Source organism: Urocampus carinirostris, unplaced genomic scaffold (assembly GCF_059441175.1).
Source record: "Urocampus carinirostris isolate Australia breed hairy pipefish unplaced genomic scaffold, RoL_Ucar_1.0 HiC_scaffold_42, whole genome shotgun sequence".
NCBI classification, from domain to species: Eukaryota; Metazoa; Chordata; class Actinopteri; order Syngnathiformes; family Syngnathidae; genus Urocampus; species Urocampus carinirostris.
In genome coordinates this window covers 169,876-194,014 of record NW_028283149.1, presented here as the reverse complement: position 1 = coordinate 194,014, position 24,139 = coordinate 169,876, and the positions used below count along the sequence as shown (strand labels likewise).

At 43.2% G+C, this 24,139-nt stretch overlaps 1 protein-coding gene across 1 annotated transcript; it reads left to right on the top strand.

Moving 5' to 3' along the window:
- Window positions 1-10,027: 10,027 nt before the first annotated feature.
- On the top strand, window positions 10,028-23,239 carry LOC148345446 (uncharacterized). The gene is made up of 4 exons (XM_088325892.1): window positions 10,028-10,254; window positions 11,786-11,885; window positions 16,495-17,298; window positions 21,347-23,239. Exons 1-4 carry the CDS (start codon window positions 10,244-10,246, stop codon window positions 21,491-21,493), a joined length of 1,062 nt encoding a protein of 353 aa, XP_088182018.1. The 5' UTR covers window positions 10,028-10,243; the 3' UTR covers window positions 21,494-23,239.
- Window positions 23,240-24,139: the final 900 nt, after the last annotated feature.

Genomic DNA, 24,139 nt, shown 5'->3' with positions numbered 1-24,139 from the left:
TATTATTCTCGTTAGAATGGTACCGGAGAAGTGGCCAAATTGGCTTTGAAACTCCTTTAAAAGTGCTTGAATTTGGCCTTGCATCAAATTGATGAGCCCTTTAAACAGTGTTTTTGAATGGATCAAACTATAAGGGACCCATTTCCATCTCACAAGTTTGTATTATGTTCCATGTTACCTTCAGGTGCCGCAGATAATGGCGTGGCCAAGCTTGGAGGCCTCAAGCCACAAGTGAATCTCCGTCAAGTGGAAAAAGGCTCAGGTAAGTCAGACGAGTGCTTGGTTCTGACTTCTAAAGGCAGTTGTGTGTTGGTACTGTAAGGTTTTAACATGTATTAGCCTGAAATCTGACTCCGAAGACACTTCACGTGTCTTGTCTAAACCCTTCCAGTTGGTGTATAAAATAGTATGTAACTTCAGTACTGAAAAGACAAATGTAGTGAATGAAAATAAATGTGTAATAAGTACATTAATGTGTCACATCTAAGTCAGTAAGGTCATATTTAAAGCCCCAATGTGTAATATTCGACCACTAGATGGCACTGTGTTGTCTTGTAGAAGCAAGGGCCATTGATGCGCGGGGGGATACCGGACATGCATGGCGCCAGAAATTTTTTGACCTATAATTGTTTTCCTGAAAATGAACATGGGTATGACGGTTCACATATTTTGTCTAGTGTTCAACTTTTTTTTTTTTTTTTTAACTGGATGGAAGTTGGAGACACACTGTGCCTTTAAACACTAAAGACTGGGAATATTTCAAGTGGATAATCTTCAGGAAATTTATATCAATCCCTTTTTTTGCAGCTTGCACTAAATGCGCATCAATGGAACAACAGCTTCAACATCAAGTCGCAGAAATCCAGAGACTGAAAGAAGGTACGTCCGTCTTTGCGATCCATTTCAAAAGTGAAGAAAAACGCATCGGTGTATTTTATACATCTTGTTCCAGAGATCCACCGGCTGAAAGAAAAAATACTTGAAGTTCTGCAAAAACAATTGGACTGATTTCCCTGTAAATGTTCTGTAGTTTGTAAAAGAAATAAAAATGTATTCATTTCGGTGATCGCCTATTTGAATATATTACCCAAATCTCTGAAGAGAATTAGCATTGTCTTGTGATTACAATGTCCAGGACATTATTTACAATATGAGATGCAGCACTCCAGGACAAACGTGTTATATAGGCATGGGTTGGTTAGAAGAGCTAGAATTTCCTGTGGTGTGTCATATTTGTCCATTAAATGGCACTGTATTGTCTAAGTCATGGAAAAGCAAATGAACACAGCGTAGCAGCAAGATCCCAGACAAACGTGGGGGTGTGACTACTCAGATTCTGCTATGTAAAAGTAATGCAAATTTCACCACATCATTGGGAAGATAGTTTATGTATTTTTGCCAATCATTCAAATTTGGATTTTTGTACCATTAGGAGGCTCTCTATAATACTGTTGAGAATTTAAAGCCCCAATGTGTAATATTCGACCACTAGATGGCACTGTGTTGTCTTGTAGAAGCAAGGGCCATTGATGCGCGGGGGGATACCGGACATGCATGGCGCCAGAAATTTTTTGACCTATAATTGTTTTCCTGAAAATGAACATGGGTATGATAGTTCACATATTTTGTCTAGTGTTCAACTTTTTTTTTTTTTTTTTAACTGGATGGAAGTTGGAGACACACTGTGCCTTTAAACACTAAAGACTGGGAATATTTCAAGTGGATAATCTTCAGGAAATTTATATCAATCCCTTTTTTTGCAGCTTGCACTAAATGCGCATCAATGGAACAACAGCTTCAACATCAAATCGCAGAAAACCAGAGACTGAAAGAAGGTACGTCCGTCTTTGCGATCCATTTCAAAAGTGAAGAAAAACGCATCGGTGTATTTTATACATCTTGTTCCAGAGATCCACCGGCGGAAAGAAAAAATGCTTGAAGTTCTGCAAAAACCATTGGACTGATTTCCCTGTAAATGTTCTGTAGTTTGTAAAAGAAATAAAAATGTATTCATTTCAGTGATCGCCTATTTGAATATATTACCCAAATCTCTGAAGAGAATTAGCATTGTCTTGTGATTACAATGTCCAGGACATTATTTACAATATGAGATGCAGCACTCCAGGACAAACGTGTTATATAGGCATGGGTTGGTTAGAAGAGCTAGAATTTCCTGTGGTGTGTCATATTTGTCCATTAAATGGCACTGTATTGTCTAAGTCATGGAAAAGCAAATGAACACAGCGTAGCAGCAAGATCCCAGACAAACGTGGGGGTGTGACTACTCAGATTCTGCTATGTAAAAGTAATGCAAATTTCACCACATCATTGGGAAGATAGTTTATGTATTTTTGCCAATCATTCAAATTTGGATTTTTGTACCATTAGGAGGCTCTCTATAATACTGTTGAGAATAAATGCTACACTACCATGATTATTTCAATAATAATATTTGCGTTTGGACAGGATAGTGTCGACCAGGGGTCTCAAACTTCATTCACTTGGGGGCGCCAGAGGTGAGGTCGGGCCTAAAGGATTTTATACATTTGACTATAAAGGATTTTATACGATTGACTACAAGTTACACATATTCAGTTTAATGCAATGAAGATATTCACTGACTGCTTTGGTTCAGTGTACAAAAACAGGTCAGAGCAGGCTGTTCGAAATGCATCATATTTTGTCTAGGAATTTCGATAACGGGACTCATGGATTTGCTGACGCAGAACGACAGGCGCTGTCGTGGAAGAGCCATACCTCAAGGCGCGCAAACAACTGATTGGCACGCCCATGGGAGGAGCCGGCACGCCATAATGCGAGGAGACGTGAGCCAATAAGAGAAAGCCAATAACGGAAAGAGGCTTCCTGCACACTCCTACATGACTTCAGCGGTCTCCTGTATACACTTAGTTCTGCTGTTTGAAATAATAAAATCCGCCCCCGTGTGAAAATGTCGGCCTTCATGGTCATATTTCTCAAGAAACGAGCGCGCATAATTGTTGGAGGAATGTAGGTCGTATTTGGTTAATGGAGTAAGATAACTAATTCAAACAATTTGGTAACCGGTACATTTTGATAGTTGAATTCCAACAGGCCAAACGAGTGAATCTCGGAAAATGAGAATCCAAGAAATGTTCACTGACTTCTATCTGGAATATTCCCTGGAAGATCCCAACTGTTTTCCCAGGGGCAGGGGCGGGAACCCTTTTGACGCAAAAAGCCATAAATCAAAGTAAATTTTTTTGGGGGGGAGAGAGCCACACCATATATCAGAAGACTGCAAACAAAATCGCCATACCGGCCATCCAAACAAAATAAATTCTTCAGCACATTTTATTTCACTGATTTTTTTTCTAAAATGTTCGAAATAAAAATTCCAAAGCCTGTGTCTCATTAATACAAATATGCCACTTAAAATGTGTCTCAATCCCGCGGTTACTTGAGTATTCAGGCACATTTTGACCGTCACCGGTCAGACGAGGTGGCGACGAGGGGAGTTCCTGGCCCGCCCATGGGGGGGTGGCCGACGCCCCGACTTGTGAAAAGACGGGAGACGGAAGGAGAGAGATGGGGGAGAAGATCGTGAGAAGGAGGCTCGACGAAGACTAATTCGACAATAATTCGATGGAATTCACTTAGGTAAATACTTTAAGAAAATAAATCTGCCCCTGTGTGGAAATGCCAGTCTCTTGCCCATATTTTCCCGAAAAGAAACGAGCATGCATTCTTGGGTGAAAGAAGGTTATGTTTGGTTAATGGAGTCAGATAACTACTTAGAACAATTTGTTAATCAATGCATTTAATATGTTTAGTTCCTAACCATTTGTAAATCATATTTACTCCCCCTGGCATGTTTCATAATTTTTCTCTGTATTTGTTCCCTTGTACAATTTGTTTTAATGTTAAGTAACGTTACAGTGCCATTTTTGTATGGAAGTATGTATGCATTTTGTTCAATTACGCATAAAAAAAGACTTGAAAAAGAAATAAGGAGAAATACTGTCAGGATGCATAGGCAAATATATTTACACCGCACTGCATAGAATAGAATAGAATATGCCTTTTTTGTCATCGTTACAACATGGGATATGCTGTGACAACGAAATTGCATAGAAGTTGGCCAAAGATTAAATTGAAAAAGTAGTGCGTCATAACCATAGTGCTCGTTAAAAGTCGTGCAATAACACTTAATGTACTCCTAAAAACGATGCATGTTAGAACTTCAGTTCAAATATTCAAAATCCTGTTCTCAAAATAAAACTGTATTTCTGGGTTTCGCCAAAGGTGGCCGCTGTCGCGCATCTGTGCTATGTGGTTTTTCCGTGACGTCACTTCCTTTCCCGGCGCGTGTGCACACACTAGTAAACGTCGCACGTTTTCTCTTGTCAGCTTAACAGCAAAACTGGATTTTATAACCGCTCACACGAGACAGAATCAACAAGGAGCATATTTTGCAAGGATTTAGGTGCGTTTGTGGTCATTTTGTGTGTTTTACCGGACGGTACTCGTTGGCTTTCCTCTTGTGAGGCCTGCTCATGGAAGCCGACTTAGCATTAGCTTAGCAATATGCTAGCTAGCGTTCGCGGCTAAACCGATATACGTTAGAATCCTTGTGTTGAAAATAAAATAATATTAAAATAAAAGAAATAGAATATAGAAATACCCAATATAACGTGTTGATATAGAGTATTTAAATAGTGCTACATAAAATACACACTGTCATAGAAATAGGGTCATGCAAATGATGGGGTGGGGTTTAATGTGGGCTTTTACTCCTCCGGGTGGAGTTAAAGAGCCTCATGGCATGAGGAAGAAATGGTCTGTCTGTCCGTGGAACAAGACTTTGACGGCAGTTATGTCAAAGTAGTCAGTATCACGTATTCATGCCAATCTAGCTGATGGGATTGCTTTTGTAATCATACCATGCTACTATAAACCGATTTAATATATACATTTCTAAAAACGAATCTACAGTCTTTATACTGATACGTTTTTCAAGCTACCTTTTCTTAAATGGTCTGCATTTCTATAGCACTTTTCAATTCAATGAAGACCTGAGGATGGATGGATATATAATTTAATATAGTCTTATGTTGTAATTTGTGCCAGTTATGTCTTAATTTGCATTTGTTTTGGAACTTTACATAATGTCATGTATCTCACTACATTTTTAAAACTACATTATCTGCATATGTGCAACACTGTATTCAGTATGTTATTCCTGTACATACATGCTGACATTTCTTGTGTAAATTTGGATAAATTATAACTATCATCTTATCCTCCTTGTTTCATAACCTTATCTTCTCTGTTCCTTTATCTTCTTGGGTTTTTTACCTCACTGTGAATGTGTGATACTGGAGTGTCATGCCCAATTTCGTTGTCACAATATGTTAACCCATTTTGTAACGATGACAATAAAGGTATATTCTATTCTACAGATTTGATCCCCAAAAAATCATGACCAAAATAATTTAATGTTTTCATGTTATTTTTTTGCATTAATAGATGCTGCATTAATGATATACATTTTTTCATGTTCTTTAATTTTCTGGGGGTCAATGTAATATTCACATCATAAACATGAATTAATAAGATAAAAATGTATCTGGTTTTGATGTCATCTGTTATGTTTTTGCATTAAATTGAATCAAATTCAATGCTAAAAATATGAAATTGATGTATGTTCTTTTGACTTTTTCGCCATCTTTAAATTTTAATAGCACTTGACTCCCTGTTGGTGTCTGTGTGTGAATGGGTAAGTGTGAAGCACATTGTAAAGCGCTTTGGGAGGTCTTCATTGACTCAAAGTGCTATAGAAATGCAGACTATTTATTTTATTTATTTAAAGCACTTTACAATGTGCTTCACACTTACACACCAATAGGGAGTCAGCTATGCAAGGCGCCTACCTGCTTATTGGGGGTATTAGGGATTCAGTGTCTTGCCCAAAGACACTTTGCTAATCCGGTAATCAAACCTGCGACTTCTTGATCCCGAGACGAGCGCTCTAAATCCTGAGATAACGCCGCCCCGAACGCACATTTAGTCGACTAATAAAAAACAAATGTTCAAGAGCCTCATGGCTCTTTAAAAATGTTTTTTTATCGAGTGTAACTTTCAAAGGAAAACATTTAATTGTTCCATTTTGTGTTTTTTTTTTTTTTTTTTTTAGATTTTCAAATCCATTTATGTCTGAGCTGAAGACCAAATTGAGGAGACCCAACAAAAACTGAGATGTAGATTTATTTGGGGTGAATATCCGCATAGAATATGATGGATTGTGTGAAGTATGAATCGATGATTTTGTGGACATTTTCTAATAAACTTTACGAAAGCAACAGATTTTTGTCTTTTCTGTCATCAAGAGTCAACTCGCAGGAACCAAATCCCATGCCACCAAAACAAGCACGGTGAGTAATATTTGACCACTTGATGGCACTGTTTTGTCTAACGCGAATGAAAAACGCTCCCAAATGAGCACAGCGAGGCAGCAAGATGCCAGACAAACATGGCAGCGACTTTTAGGGATTCCACTATATAAAAAAGAACTGTTTTTAGACCTATGATTGATGTTTTGTACAATTAGGAGGCACTAAATATTACACACTGTCCTTTTAAGGCACACATTTGAATATCAGGTAGATTTGGAGGTTTCGGGTTGAAGGATTTTATACATTTGACGATGTAATTTTAGAATATACTTTAAAGTAAGTACATGTACTCAGTTTGCAGTAGAGATTCACCGACTGCTTTTCTTCAAGGTACATTAGAACGTTAGGTTGTCTGGAATGCATCAGACTTACTTTGATAACAGAATTCCTGTGAGTGCTGACGGGAGAAGGCCAGACGCAAAAGGACAAACATCACGACGCCCTTCGACGAGGAGGTGGTGAAGCTGGCACCTGGCGCACCCATGGGAGGAGTCGGCACGCCCATGGGAGGAGCCAGCACGCCAGCTTGTGAAAAGACGTGGGAAGATCAGAGAAGATCGAGGGAGAACGAGAGGGACACTAATTTGGCTAATTCGATGGAGTTCACTCAAGTCAAATTATTAAAGAAAATAAATCTGCCCCCGTGTGGAAATGCCGGTCGCTTGTCCCTGCCCACTGCCTGAAGATAGCTTGGATGGGCTCCCGTACCCCCGTGACCCTACTGAGGATAAGCGGTGTAGATAATTGATGGATTGATATCGGTTCCCACTACAAATAGCCTAACGGGCGAAACGATCATAAAACCTTTCAAAATGGGTTGATTAACGAGTATTACTTACACTTCTCCTTGAATGTTTTCCCTCCAAAAATATTCTTCCATCAAAGATGGGATGAGTAAAACAAAAGCAATGAAACAGGCGATAATAGGGCTTGCCGTGTAAAACAGAGATTCGCAGACAGACCGACAAAAGGGGACTGACGGGGCAGAGTTTAAATACTGACAGGGAGCCAATCTGTCAACATGCTAGTGTAGCGACCATCGTTCATGCACGACCCAAGGTTTCACAATCTCTGGTTTATTGCCTGCATTCAGTAAATAAAACAATACAAAAGTCAGGGGTCTCTGTTCTCGACTGCAATTATCTTCAACGCTTACAAAAATCACTTCAGCAACGGCAAGCAGACAACATGCGAGCACATTAATAATGAAACTTCGATAATAACAATGAACATAACTTTCCCACGTACCTGCATTCAGTAAATAAAACAATACAAAAGTCAGGGGTCTCTGTTCTCGACTGCAATTATCTTCAACGCTTACAAAAATCACTTCAGCAACGGCAAGCAGACAACATGCGAGCACATTAATAATGAAACTTCGATAATAACAATGAACATAACTTTCCCACGTACCTGCATTCAGTAAATAAAACAATACAAAAGTCAGGGGTCTCTGTTCTCGACTGCAATTATCTTCAACGCTTACAAAAATCACTTCAGCAACGGCAAGCAGACAACATGCGAGCACATTAATAATGAAACTTCGATAATAACAATGAACATAACTTTCCCACGTACCTGCATTCAGTAAATAAAACAATACAAAAGTCAGGGGTCTCTGTTCTCGACTGCAATTATCTTCAACGCTTACAAAAATCACTTCAGCAACGGCAAGCAGACAACATGCGAGCACATTAATAATGAAACTTCGATAATAACAATGAACATAACTTTCCCACGTACCTGCATTCAGTAAATAAAACAATACAAAAGTCAGGGGTCTCTGTTCTCGACTGCAATTATCTAAAACATTGAAGATACAAAAGAACGGGTCATCACTCAACAGGCCGCACCTCGTGGCGTGTTTGCATCAAAACATGTTGCATTTTCATTTCAAGCTGTATTAACTTCTTATTTAGTGCTTTTTTAATACACATCATTTAGAACAACTTATATATCTTCATATACAAAAATAATTTCGAAAGCAGCTCAAATGTCCAGCAAAATATGCATTTTTTTTTATCCAACTGATATTGGGCACAGCTTACCTTCAACGCTTACAAAAATCACTTAAGCTACGGCAAGCGCTGAAGCCCATAAAGTGCCAAACGAAAAAAAACAGTCGCAGACGCCCATGACTTAACAACTGAATGAGGTACCGGAATATTAACAGTAATACAACAAAAACACAGATTTTGTGAGAATTCAAAAAAACATTCAAAACAATCAAATTTCAACTCTGTTACACCAGCTGGCGCCACATGGGCGGGGCCAGTTGGGCGCCATCATTTTTTTCCCAGGTCCTCAACAAATGCTGGTCGCTTGTCCGATTTTTCACAAAAAGAAACGAGCATGCATTGTTAGGTGAATGAAGGCTATGTTTGGTTAATGGAGTCCGATAACTAATTTGAACAATTTGGTAAACGATACATTTTAATAGTTTATTTCCTAACAAGGTACACACAATTGTCTGGAAAATACGGTACTATGATTCTTAATTTTAAATCAAAACATCTTTGTTTTAAAATTTAGATATTCAGTCAGAGCTCAATATGGAAGCCATAATTCAGTTGTTAAAACGAAGATATCATCAATAAATTCTACATGTTTTTTAAATTTGAGCGCAGTATACTTTTTAGGATGATCTAAATTGATTTGATGCAACTGTGCAAAGTACGTTTTTATTTCAATGTTTTTTTTTCAAATGACATGATTATAAAAAAGTAAACGGCTCCTAAAAGTAAAAACTAAAAATCATTTAAAATATTATAAAGGCTATTTAAAAATGACACCTTTTTTTGAATGGAAATTTCGTTTGAATTTGAATTGAATTGTGGCACTCTTGGGCTGCCGTAGCTCAGGACTGAATTGAGCTAAGCCACCCACTTGTTAAAGGTACATTGTCCTATTTGACCACTAGATGGCACTGTATTGTAAAATGCGAACGAAACCATTGTCAAATGAGTACCCCGTAGTAGCATGGTGCCAGAGAATTAATTATTTTGTACCATTCGGAGGAACTGTCCCTTTAATGTCAACACGTTTGCATTTGATGGTTCAGTCATTGTATTGGCCCAAGCGTTGTATATGATATTTGCAGTACACTCATTTCTCCGCTGAGGCAAATAGCGACGCTGTAGGCAGCTTCCGTGTTTAAAAATACACAAAGAAGACGTACACTTTTATAATTGGTTGAAAGAGTGTTTCAGTATTTTGAAATCGGTGTTTCTGGTAAGCGCTTGTCCTCCATAAAGTCATTTGTATTTTTTATTTATTTGCCATCCTATAAAATAATTGGTGTCATTGTTGATGATTTTATTGGATCTTGATTTAGGTCGTAAATCGAACGAACACTTCAAAAGGAAATGTGTGCTGTTAAATGTCAAGTTCTGGGTTTCGGAACCGGACACACTTTGTTTCGTCTAAAATAGGGGTGTCGAACATACGGCCCACAAGGAGGTTTAATCGGGCCTACAGGATAATTCAAAAGTTGAAAAAAATGCTCCAACGATATGGAATTCACATTTGTAACAGGATGCAATTCACAGATTGTCCACTAGGGGGCAGAGTGATCAGTATCTACTACCTGAGGCGTGTTCAGGAGAGTGAGCGATTGCTATCGCGAGCTATCGCTAGCTTCTGAACGGCCAGTGATTATTGAGCGCTCGCGTGCCCGAGTAATCACGGGAGAAAGACCGCTTACTTTGATTTCCAACATGGCGTCGACAGTGCAGAAGATGGAGGATCTCACCCTGACGAGTGCTGTTGGCGATGTATCGTCTTACATTGCCTGGTAATGTTTGTGAACAATGCAAGACAGGTATGACCCTTCCACTGCGTTTAGGATAACCTTAACTGTGTCAATATGCGAACTGTCGCTCATATCAGCCAACTCGCTCAAAGCAAGCTGTAGAACGAAATCCATTGTACTGTCGTCGGCCATTTTGGATCAGTAAGGCAATCACAGTGAGCGATTACAAAACGTTCAGCAGTGCGCGGCAAGCGATTAACAAGCGACTACATGTCTGATTACTCTCCTGAACACGCCTCAGGGTACCCCAAATGAACAAGGCCGCCTGGCTGCTAGAATTTTGTGCATGTTTGGAGCAACCTACCTTTGTGAACAAATCTTCTCAGTAATGACTATTGTTAGGATTTAAACTACTAAAAATGTAGCATTTAACAAATTGTTCGAATTAGTTATCTGACTCCATTAACAAACTTTATTCTCCTAACAACGCATGCTCCTTTCTTTATGGAAAAATGAACAAGAATAGCCGACATTTTCACATGGGGGCAGATTTATTTTCTTAAAGTCTTTAAGTGAATTCCATCCAATTAGCCGAATTAGTCTTCGGTGAGCCTCCCTCTCACGATCTCTCGTCTCTCTTCTTCTGTCTTCCGTCTTTTCCACACGCTGGGGCATTGGCTCCTCCCCCATGGGGCGGGTCAGGTGCCAGCTTCACCACCTCCTCGCCAAAAGGCGCCGCCACGTCTAAAAAACTCACAACAAGAAAGCTTATCAGCCAAACAATGTCTCCTTTCCCGCGTCACAGGCGTCAGCCCTTGTCCCCGTTCTTGCTGTTTTTCTGTAAACATCATTCTTGTCTAGGCTACAATGACCTCGCCCCACAGCTCAGCCAATTAATATCTTTTGTCAAGTCATTTTTATTTGTGACGCCCTTAATCACAAAGAGTCTCAAAGGGCTGCACAGGTTATTGCACAGACTATTATTTCAGACTATGATGACACCATCCCCTGATCTGGAACCAACATGAGGGCAAGGAAAAACTCAAAAACCTCAAGTCATGTTTATTTGTGATGCCCTTAATCACAAAGAGTCTCAAAGGGCTGCACAGGTTATTGCACAGACTATTATTTCAGATTATTATGACAGCATCCCCTGATCTGAAACCAACATGAGGGCAAGGAAAAACTCAAAAACCTCAACATGAGGAAAATGAAGAAACCTTGAGAAGGGACCACACATCTGGTAATCCCCCTGTATTTGTATTTAAATGTAATTTGTATTTGATTGTAAAAAAATCCCTTATAGTCAAATAAATCAAATATAAAATCCTTAAAGGGAAAGGAAAACCTTAAAAACCTCATCATGATAAAAACGCATAAAATATAGCTAAACTTGAAAACAACTGAAGCGGACGGTGTGCCTCCAATTTTTTTTCATGAAAATAAGTCTGCCTCGTGTCAAAAAACACTGCTCTATACAAAGTCTAAGGACAATGTAGTGTGCCCTGAAACAAAACGCTGGTTAACTTGAAAGTAGCTCATATCATTTGAACAGATTTTGAATTCCAACTCGTCATTTTGTATGAAACGTTTCCTGCAGCATTGTTCCGCCACAAGTGAGGAGGAGGATGGACGAGAAACTTTTCCCGGAGATCACACTTCTCGATCTGCCCATCAGTCCATCCTTCCGTGCGATTGAGGTAAATGCAAACCCCAGCCAATGTTCCTCTGCGTGTGTGCGCAATTGCGCACTACCCAGAGCTTTTCCGCGCACAAGAAAATCTAGCCAGCTCACAAAAATCAGGGTTCCAAATTGCTCATTAAGAAGCCAATTCAGTCAAAGTGACAGTGCACGAAGGTCAAAATACACGGGTTCCCCTGACGCTGGGCGGCAGTAGCTCAGGAGGTAGAGCGCTCGTCTTGGGATCAAGGGATCCCAGTTCGAATCCCGGCTCGTCCGTGTTACATGTCGAGGTGTCCTTGGGTAAGACACTGAACCCCTAATACCTCCAATAAGCAGGTTAGCGCCTTACATGGCTGCAAGGCCGCTATTGGGAAATGTGGAACACATTGTAAAGCGCTTTAGGAAGTCATTGAGTTGAAAAGCGCTATAGAAATGCAGATCATTTCATTTCAAATACAGTATTTTGAAGTCAAGGTTGAAGTTGAGTAACGTCAGTAGAGTTTTTTGAGAGCCGGCTTCTTCGGCTTGGCTCACTAAAAAGGACCGGCTCTTTCGGGTCCCAAACGGCTCTTCGAGTTGTTTTTGCTTCTTTATTCCCTACACGAGCAAATGGGATGTAAAATTCTGCACAAAATGACTTAAAGGAAGGGGGGAAATAGAACAAAATGGAAAAAAATACCAAAATGAAAAAGTAGTGAAAAGCTGAGAAAAAAAGAAACAAAATGAGGAGGAAAAAAAGAGCAGGAAAAAAAGCCAGAAGCAAATAAAGGGAAAAAAGGTAATAGAGAACAAAAAAGCAAGAAAAAAGTAACAGCTCGGAAAAAATAAACACAATGAGATTTATTTTAAAAAGGAATTTAAAAAAAAGAAAAAACAGGGAAAAAGAGGAAAAAGTTTGTGTTGCATTCAAATAATTTCCAATGATATCAAGTGAATCTTGTTGCCAACATTGTACTTCCACTAATAAAAGTAATTAAATACTGTTGTGTATCGTGCAACCGACTCAATAGTTAGTTAGTTATTGCTCCAGCGAAGGTCGGGGGGTCCCGTCCCTGTGCGTTGAGCCGACCAGATGAACCAGGTTTTTCCAATGCTGGCGGTCTTGTGCCAGCTGTTCTGCATCCTCTACGGCAACTCCGTGTTGTTGGAGGTCGCCCGCAACGACGTCGAGCCATCGAGTGCGGGGTTTCCCTCGTGGTCGTCTCCAGCCTGCGGCCTTTGGGTCAAACTGGAGAATGGCTCGTGTCGGATGGTCTGGTGGTAGACGAAGGACATGGCCAAACCAGCGGGTGCGGCGTTGTGCGACCAAGGAAGATGCTTGGGGCTGGCACGTGCGGGCTCTGAGCTCTTTATTGGAGACTCGCTGGGGCCACCTGATGTTCTCGATGGTTCTGAGAGCCCTGCTATCAAAACCATCGATTCTTGTGGCCAGGGTGTCGTTCAGGGGCCATGTTTCTGAGCCATAAAGCAGGATAGGGAGTACGGCGAGGTTGTAAATGCGGAGCTTCGTCTTGCGTGCGATGGTCTGGTGCCGCCAGAGTGGTTTCCAGAGAGACTGCAGAGCAGATGCTGCCAGGGCTCTTCTGCGGAGAATCTCTGGTTTTAGGTCCCCATTGTCTGTCACCATGGACCCCAGATATACAAAGCTCTTGACAGGCTCTACGATGTCGCTACCAATTTGGATGGGAGGTGGATCTGGTCCATCACCGACATACATGAACTTGGTTTTCGTCCAACTCACTTGCAGGCCAAGCCGCGCTGCCTCTTCGCTGTAAATGCCCAGAGCGTCTCTCAGCTGGCTGTAGGAAGTGCTGAGAATGATGGTGTCGTCAGCATACTCCAGGTCAGTCAGGTGGTAGTTGCCGAAAGACACTCCGGGGATGCGCTCACTAACCCTGAACATCAGATGGTCGATGATGCAATTAAAAAGGTCGGGAGCAGCCACACAGCCTTGGCGAACGCCGCTGGAGATAGCAAACCAGTCGGAGTCAATGCCGTTGATACGGACACAGCTCTCTGTGTTGCTGTAGAGCAGCTTGAACAGGGCTATGATCTTGGGTGGTGCTCTGAGAGCTTGGAGGATGTTCCACAGTGAAGAGTGGCAGACGGTGTCAAAGGCGGCCTTCAGATCAATGAATCCGATATATAGATGGCGATCTTTACGGAATTCACGGGTCTTTTCTATCAGCAAACGGACGGCAGAGATGTGGTCCGTTGTGGAGCGGTTGGGCATAAAGCCAGCCTGCTGGGGACGGCGGCAGCTTCTGATTGCTGGAAGGGCACGGCTGAGCAAGATCCTGGTAAAGACCTTGCCCGGGATGGAGAGTAAGGTTATGCCTCTGTGGTTTCCACAGACAAGCCTGTCGCCCTTGCATTTCCAGAAGGGCAAGATGACTCCTCTGGTCCAGTCGGTGGGCAGCTGCTCCGATTCCCACACCTGGTTGAATAGGCGGGTTAGCCACTCCACCATGCCATCACCGCCGGCCTTGAGCATCTCGCCGGTAATGGCACAGATGCCGGGGGCTTTCTTGGTGTTCAGCTTCTTCAGAGCAGCTCTCACTTCCTCGGGTGTTACGGGGTCTGTGCAGCAGGTGTCGTTAGGAGGTGCTGTGCTCGCAGCCCGTAGGAGGGTGGGATCAGCCGGGATGGTGCTGTGCTGCAAGAGGAGGCTAAAGTGCTCCTTCCAGCGCTCGAGGCAGTTGGCTTCTGTCATGATGAGGTTGCCGTCTGAGTCCTTTACCAGGGCTGTCTTTATGTGTGGGCCGCTACGGGCTTGGCGTAGTAGACTGAATACGCGGCTCATGTTGTTGTTGTTGGCCGCGGACTCAAGCTGTTGGGCTTCTGCCTGCCAAAACCTCTCCCTATCTTCAGCAATGGCCACATTGCGCAGGCGATTCAGTCTCCGATACTCTGTGAGGTCGCCTCGGAGTCGGGCCTCACGCCGCTGGTCTATGATGTTTAGTGTCCTCTCTGATATCCAGGGCTTTCTCGGGGAGGATCGCGGGCGTCCGAGGACATTGTGAGCAGACTGGAGGACACTTTCCTTGAAGGCCGCCCAGTCTGTCAGCTTGTCAGGAGCCAGGGTATCAAGAGAGCGGCGGATGGAGCAACTGAAGTCTCTGGCGATGTTGGGGTCGCTGAGTCGGGAGGAGTCGGGGCGAGGCAGAGTCTTGTGCTGGTTGGCTCGGAGCTTTAGCTTGAGCTGGGCCACCAGCAGACGATGGTCTGTGTTGCCAAGCTGTGCTCCTCTGAACACCCGGCAGTTGGTTACAAACGACTTCCAGCGTCGTGATATCAGGATGTGGTCCAATCCCTTCCTGGTTCTGCCATCTGGGCTGTACCACGTCCAGTGATGGATGCATTTCCGGGGAAACCAGGTGTCAGCAACACAAAGGTTGTTTTGGTGGCAGAGGAGGAGGAGGCGGTTGCCATTGTCGTTTGTTGTGCTGTCAACGAAGGTGGTGCCGACAGGTGAGCCGGGGGACCGATCAATGCTGGATAGAGTGGCGTTGGCATCAGTGAGGATGATGGTGACGTCGTGTGGTGGGGCTTGGTTGACAGCCTGGTGGAGTTGGTCAAAGAACGCGTCCTTCGCATCCTCATCAGCGACATCGGTGGGGGCGTAGGCGACGATCACTGTCATCTTGCCGTGATGGTGGAGGAATCGAGCAGACAGTAGTCTGTCACTTATTGGTGTCCAGCTGATGAGGGACCTCCGGAGGGCTTTTGGAATGGCAAGAGCCACACCGTAAAGGCCGGTCCGACTCTCGGGGCCACTCCAGATGTAGCAATGGTTGCCAGCTGTTGTTTCACCATTGCCTTGCCATCGTACTTCACAGAGCCCTGCCATGGTGATGTTATAGCGACAGAGCTCTCGGGACAGCAGGGTGGCAGCTCCGGGGCGAAGGAGTGTCTGGACATTCCAGGTGGCGACACGGGTCTTATGACGAAGATCGATCCGTACTCGTTGGTCGGGGGCAGGCTGGGGTCCGTTACCGTGTTGGTCAGTCCGGCTTCTTTCTCTGGTCAGTTTCGTAACAAAGTGTGTTTCTCCTGGGTGAGTTGTTAGCCCTCCGCAGGATAGTCGGTTGGTGGGGCTGCCACCTCACAGCGTACCGACACGCTGGGGTCTTTGTTTGTCTGGAACCTACCCCGGAGACCGGCCCGCCATGGGTGACCCTACCAGGAGCAAGCTCCCGACGGTATCGCTCTCCAGGGTCACTGGAACACGCAAGCCCCCTCGCCGCATCAAGGCCAGACCCATCCGAGGGGGGCCGACTCAATAAGAACCCCAAAATGTTAATATTATGCGACAAAAGATACCAGGAATAAAAGAAATGGAAATCTTGAGAAATAATTGTAAAAACAAATGATGTTTGTAGTCAATTCATTCAAAAGTGAAAAATAATTTTGCATTGCCGAAAACTCAGCAAAATGTAACACGATGTCAAGTTTTGGACATGTTTGATCATGATTTATTTGCCACACTTGGGATTGCTGTTGCTCACTATTGTTTCAAGCGTTGCTCACCGACTTTGTGTCAACGCTCAGACTCGGGGAAAATGACAGGGAACATTGACCAATGTTCCAACTTGAATGCATATTTTTCTCCTTTCTCATTGCAGACGGAGACCATACCGGACTTTACCGATGACTCTTTAGATTGTTCATCGCAGAACCTAATGAACTTCACGATGGACATAACGAATTCTGATCTGCTGGCACTTGACACCTGGGACACAAAAGGCACCGTTCAATGTCGTCCCGAACGCATTGCGGAGTCCGAGAACCCGAATTCGGAGCCCGTTTTACCTGCATCTCTAGAGAGCGTCCCTCCAAAACCAGAAGAGAAGCCCATCTCCGATGATAAAAGTGTCTCCTTGTTGAGTGGACTTCCGGAACAAGATCCAGAGTCTAAAGCCAATCGCACCACAGACGTCCGGTCGGCAGAATCGAGCCTGGTCTCCCGTCACTGCAACACTTTTGACGCCGAACCGGCGCCAAACATCGCCGTCACTCTATCGGAGACCGGTTTGTCCGGGAGTCGGCACAACACCTTCGAGGCGAGTCCTCCTCGGCTATCGAGGACCTACGACCCGGCTGAAACGTTTATCTTTGACCCCACCTTGGAGCAAAGACCTTTTATCGCTTCCACACCCCTGCCCCGCTGCAAAACGGTGGATTTCTGTGCCAGGACAGACGGCAAATTGCCGGGACCTGAGGAACAGCCAAACCTCTGTTCCGAACCAGAAGCCCGGGTGACGGCTGTCGCGACATCGGACGTCTGCCCTTCAAAAACGCTTCCGTCTCAAGCGCCCGCAAAATCGCTCTTGCCTTTCTTGAAACGGTCGCATTTGACGTCGCTTCCCAGGCGCAGCGAGAAACCGTCTTCGGGTTCCAGCTCCACGCAACGGAAGACACTTGCACAGGTAATGAAAATTTGAGTTTCTCGCCGGCACGGGTGGAAGTGGAAAAGTTGACGTCTGGAAATTGCTGAAATCGGTGGTCGTGATTAGAATAGAATAGAATCTAACTTTATTGTCATTGTTACAACATGGGTTGAATATATTGTGACAACGAAATTGGACGTGGCACTCCAGGTCCACGTTTTACAGTGAGGATAAAGAGAACAAAGAAAACGTTTGTACTGTCCTTGTTGCATGCTTTGTTTTCCTCCGGAGGGGGGTGTATGAGGGGGTGAGGGACAGACAGAGATGTCTGGATCCAACTAGATATTTGATCTTACTGTACGCACGGTCCAGTGTTTTTTCCCCCGGTTGCTCAGTCCACGTATTGAATGAATTTGGGAAGTACAGTCCTTAAACATGCCCGATTAAAGTCGCCGGCGACGATAAAAGCTGCGTAGGGGTGTGCGAGCTGCTGTTTATTGATAGCAGCGGGCTGGGGATTTAGCGCTATGCTAACTTTAGCATCCGGTGGAACGTAAACGGCAACCACAATGACCACAGTTAGATCTCTCGGTAGATAGAAGGATCTACACGATACTGCCAGAAACTCTATATCGAGTGAGCAGTGTGTATCAATGATTCGGCTGTTATTGCAGCGCATAGTCCCCCACCCGTTTTTACCGGAGTCTCCGTCTCGGTCGTGCCGGTGAAGCGTGCGTCCTGCTCGTTGGACTGTGGCGTCGGGGAAGCCAAGGCTCCGTAATGACAAAAATATTGCAATTTCGGACAAAGCTGTTGGTAACGATCCGTTAAGGCTACAAACAATGTACCGTAATTTCCACACTATAATTCGCATTGGACTACAAGATGCACCCTCCCAATATTTCTTTTGTCACGTTTTTCGAGTCAATTCCCATTTTTTTGTGACGCCCTTCATCCGGAAATGTCTCAAAGGACCGCACGGGCCTCAATGACACCATCCCCTGTACTGAAACCGACACGCAGGCGAGGAAACTCTCAAAACCTCAACATGAGGAATTAAGAAACCTTGAGAAGTCTCAACCGTGACCCTTATAAAGTCGTCATAAACCTAAAAAGTATCAAGAAGTCCCGTCAGCTTGCTTAACTATACAGATCCATTCTAAGCTAAGATGTGCTAACAATTAAAACAAGAGTACATTCAAGTCATTGCAATATGTTTGCTACTCTCACACAATGTTTGAAAATGAAGCGATGTCAAATATTTCACTGTACTACCTCATATGCAGATCATTAGTTTTGGAGCGATCGTCGTTGGGCGTCGATCCAAAAAATACGCAGAGAGGAGATGTGGCAAAAAGGGAACGCGCTTTATTGCATTCGGGACACATTCAAAGTTCTAGATGTTCAACATTGGCTTTTCAGTGATCTCAAATAAAGTTAAGATATCTCGTGAAGGTCGTCCGCCCCGGCTCCCTCAATCAGCTTGTGACCTCTTGCAACAACGTCATCCCACGACCTCCACCAGATGCCTACATACTGATCATGAGTTGTTATCCACATTCCACAACATTAGTATATAAAAAGAAGAAAATACTACTTAAAATAAAAAAAGAATGATGTGCTTTGTTTTAATTTTTTACAGCGCTATCTTCAACCGCTTTGTTTAACAAATTAAGTTTTTAAATGGAGTGTGCTACCTCATGAGCGGTCAATTGGTATATAAAAATCTACTGCCACCTACTGATCTGGATGACTATTTTTGCGGTCTAAGAAGCAGACCACTGACGTGTGGGAGAGCTATAAATTGGCTAACGGTCGAAAAAAAATTAGGCAAGGACTTGTTATGTTTTTAACCAGCTGCAGCGGGGAGAATAGCAGAGAAGACAAGCAACTGACTCGTCCACACTCACTCACTCTAGCCCCCCTCCCCCCGTCTGCCTCTGTGTTTTATTGAAAATGCAAGACACGGAAAAGTACTGGTATGTTGAGACAAAGACAAACGACCAACCCCATGGAAAAGCACTGACACCTTTAAACAAAGACTGGAAGTCTAAGAGAATGCCAATAGGAGCATCAACTGATTAGAAATACACACTTTGAGCAAATGCGGTTAAGCCTACTTTAACCTATTGCAGTTCCTTGTCTGAAGATGGCAAAAATACTGAATAATGGCCGGATTTTTTTGTAAAGATAAAATTGGGCAAATTCCAGCGGCACACTGGTTGAAAAACACTGGTCTAAGTGGTTGTGCTTCTTTTGTTTCCCTTTTAGCGACAATTAACCACTATAGGACACTCCTAAACTATGTTTCCCAAAGGTCAAGTCAAGTCAAGTCATTTTTATTTGTATAGCCCTAAATCACGAAGAGTCTCAAAGGGCTTCACAGATTGTTACACTATATTACACAAACTATTTTCAACCGACAAGAGGAGTAGGTTATTCGTATGCAATGGAGTAGAAGTGAGTTTTAAGTTTAGATTTAAACATTTCCACTGAGGTTGCAGATCGAATCTCAGGGGGAAGAGCATTCCACAGCACCGGTGCCCGGATGGAGAACGCTCTCGAACCAGCAGAAGACTTCTTTGCTCTCGGGATCATCAGAAGACCAGCACTCTCAGATCGTAGGCTTCGGCCCGGGACATAGTGGCAGATCAGATCTGAAAGATAAGAGGGAGCAAGTCCATGTATGATTTTGTACAATACTAAGAGAACTTTGAAGTCACATCTTTGGCTAACTGGGAGCCAATGCAGGTTAGCCAAAATCGGTGTTATGTGATCGTACTTTTTTGTCCTGGTTAAGAGCCTCGCTGCGGCATTTTGTACTAGCTGAAGAGACTTGATTCTGGACTTCGGGAGACCGGAGAGTAGTGCATTGCAGTAATCGAGACGGGAGGTAACAAATGCATGAATTAATGTTTCCGCATCAGACTGAGACAGTATTGAACGGATTTTAGCAATGTTGCGAAGATGGAAGAAGGCAGTTCTAGTAATTTGTTTTACATGCATCTCAAAGGATAGTTCAGGGTAAAACGGTTACCGTACGCAGTACGTTTAATTGTAGCGATGCGTTTCCAATTTTAGCCACTGTATTTGTCAGTGTGCGTATATAAGGCACCGTTTTAAATTTCCGGGAAATTTGGGGTTTTATAGTTACGCCTTATAGCCCGTAAAATGCGATACGAGCTAAAATCTCGTTCACTGCTAGCAAATTTAAACGGTGTAAACGGTGCGGCCGTTTTGGGGATCAACAATGACTTTTCGTCTTTTCGTTTCTGTTTTTTGGGTCTTTTTAGACGACAGCATTGTCCAGTGCAGCTAGTCTGCATCCGACAACATCGGGTAAGACGTTGAATTCTTGCGATTGATGCTTTGTTGCGCCGGTGTCATTTCCCCGTTTTCCGCGACACCAGCCACCAGGCCGAAGACGGGGGTGGAGAAGCCCCCGTTCGGTGGACCGAGATCAGGTCGGGCTTCCGTTGCAGGTAATAAAGGTAATGACTCAAGATTAAACTTGGTTTTATGGATGTCCTCTTTCATTTTTTTCTCCTTAGCGGCCACTGCTTCAGTCCACATTCCCCAGTCAAGGAAGCGTGACTTGAGCAGGGATGCAAAGTTGGAAGCAAAGAAGAGCAAGACTGGTAAAAATGGGAAATAGGACATCAATATGACGTTGTCATTTTTCTCAAACTTGGAAATGGGATTAGCTCATGTGCGGCCCCTTCTCGAGGTTTCTTCATTTCCTCAAGCTGAGGTTTTTGAGTTTTTCCTTGCCATCGTGTAGGTTTTAGATCAGGGGATGGTTGCAGTTGATAGTCTGTGGTGCACAGGCGGCCCGCGGGCCAGATCAGGCCCGCTATGGGATTGAATCCAGCCCGCGAGACATCACTCAGAGAAGCGCAAGAGAAAAACAAGCTGCAGGTTGCAGGTTGAAAAATGGCAACTTGATGTTGCCAAAGCCAGGTGCCTCGAACAAAGACACTCTACTTGTATTTCTCTCAATCTCTCTTTTTATGAGCTTATGATTGATGCCCACCTCATATTCTGTTTTGTCCTGTCTCTTTCCGACGCCTGCCTGGCTGATACGAAGGAGAAGGATGATTTGGGATGGGTCAGCGGACCGGCGTCTGACCTGCAGCATGTCAACCCCTGCATTTACCGGCTGGCAGAGACGGGAGGCAGCGTCGTGGCCGTCATAGACTTTCTGGACTGGTTTGCAGGCTGGGGGCGTCGTTGATGTCATGCACTTTCCGGACATTTTCATTATCTTACCTTATGTTTACTATTATGTGTACAGTAATGCTAATTGTAATTCACCCTGGTCAATCCTGGAAGGGGGATTACCACATGTGAGGTCCTTTCTCAAGGTTTCTCTTTTCTCCTCACACTGAGGTTTTTGAGTTGTTCCTTGCCCGCATGCTGGTTTAAGATCAGGTCATTGTGTCATTTTGTAACTGTAATCCTGTGCAGTCCTTTGAGACATTTTTGTGATTAAGGGCTATATAAATTGACTTGACTTGACTTGACAATTTGACTTCACCCCTTTTCTCCCACGCTCTGTCTCTTTCACTCTCTGTGTCTCTCTTTTTCTCTTCCTTTGTTGCTCTTTGTCTCTTTCTCTTTGTGTCTTTTAACCTTATTTTGCTCTAACTTCCTTTTTTTCCTTTTCTCTGTTTTCTCTTTCTCCATTCCTACCCTTCTTTTCTCTCCTTCTGTCTTTCTATTTCTCTTTGGATTTCTTCCTCTCCCTTTCTTTTCCCCCTTTCACGACTTTTTATCTCTCTCTCTCTTTCTTTTTCCTGCCCTCTCTCCTTTTCCCTCCCTCTTTCTCTTATTTCTTTGTCTCTCTTTTTCTTTCTCTTGAATCTCCTCGTCCGGCCCCCGACAGAATGTTTGTTCTATCGTGTGGCCCCCGAGTTCAAATGAGTTTGACAACCCTGCTGTAGTGTGTATAGGCTTTTGAGACTACTTGTCGCAAATGAATGTGACTTCGAATCTCAATATTGTTGACCGTATCCTTCCGTGTGACACAGGTGAAAAAAGAAATTTTCCCTACTTTGCTCCCCGACTAGGCTTCTATTAAAAATGGTGCGTCGCTTAGAGGAGTTAGGCAGAATTTCTTACTCTCCGCCACCATCTACTGGCTTGAAGTCACGATTGCACCCTCATTCATGATGTGCGTGCTTTTCTTTGAATCGCTCGAAAAAAAAACATTTTGGGGGTGGTTGGTGTTTGGACGAGGAGCAGGCCAATTCTTACTTTCACCACTTTCATGCTACACGAGCGAATGTAAAGGAAAAAACAAACCGGCGGGAAGAGCTTGCAGTCACTCACCAGCTCTCCCCTGAGCCCCCTGTCTTGGAACCTAATATGTTCGTACAGCTGCTTGAAATCCTTAAATGCTTGAAATTGAATGTTGTGTTTTCTAGGGTTACAGTGCTTGAATTTGGGTGAAGTGCTTGTAAATGCGCGAATAGGTTGCCATGTTGTTTAACAAATCTGACATTCTGACTTCCGTGACACCAGTTTATTTGAGCGCGTCTAAGAAATGCAAACGCATCATGAGGTGACTGGGCCTTCAATGATGACGCAAGCCAGGAGATGGCAGCATAGAGCAACAAAGTTCTAAATTCTGTACAGCTCCTTTAATTTCAAGAAGAATCGGCTTCCTTGGCTATCACCACCAACCTTAAGTACATTTTTAGTTCCGGTGTGATTAATAATAGTAATGATAATGACAATTGATCTTTTATTCTTCATAACTATATAGTAATGTATTATTCTTTTAGAATGGTACCGGAGAAGTGGCCAAATTGGCTTTGAAACTCCTTTAAAAGTGCTTGAATTTGGCCTTGCATCAAATTGATGAGCCCTTTAAACAGTGTTTTTGAATGGATCAAACTATAAGGGACCCATTTCCATCTCACAAGTTTGTATTATGTTCCATGTTACCTTCAGGTGCCGCAGATAATGGCGTGGCCAAGCTTGGAGTCTCCGTCAAGTGGAAAAAGGCTCAGGTAAGTCAGACGAGTGCTTGGTTCTGACTTCTAAAGGCAGTTGTGTGTTGGTACTGTAAGGTTTTAACATGTATTAGCCTGAAATCTGACTCCGAAGACACTTCACGTGTCTTGTCTAAACCCTTCCAGTTGGTGTATAAAATAGTATGTAACTTCAGTACTGAAAAGACAAATGTAGTGAATGAAAATAAATGTGTAATAAGTACATTAATGTGTCACATCTAAGTCAGTAAGGTCATATTTAAAGCCCCAATGTGTAATATTCGACCACTAGATGGCACTGTGTTGTCTTGTAGAAGCAAGGGCCATTGATGCGCGGGGGGATACCGGACATGCATGGCGCCAGAAATTTTTTGACCTATAATTGTTTTCCTGAAAATGAACATGGGTATGACGGTTCACATATTTTGTCTAGTGTTCAACTTTTTTTTTTTTTTTTTAACTGGATGGAAGTTGGAGACACACTGTGCCTTTAAACACTAAAGACTGGGAATATTTCAAGTGGATAATCTTCAGGAAATTTATATCAATCCCTTTTTTTGCAGCTTGCACTAAATGCGCATCAATGGAACAACAGCTTCAACATCAAGTCGCAGAAATCCAGAGACTGAAAGAAGGTACGTCCGTCTTTGCGATCCATTTCAAAAGTGAAGAAAAACGCATCGGTGTATTTTATACATCTTGTTCCAGAGATCCACCGGCTGAAAGAAAAAATACTTGAAGTTCTGCAAAAACAATTGGACTGATTTCCCTGTAAATGTTCTGTAGTTTGTAAAAGAAATAAAAATGTATTCATTTCGGTGATCGCCTATTTGAATATATTACCCAAATCTCTGAAGAGAATTAGCATTGTCTTGTGATTACAA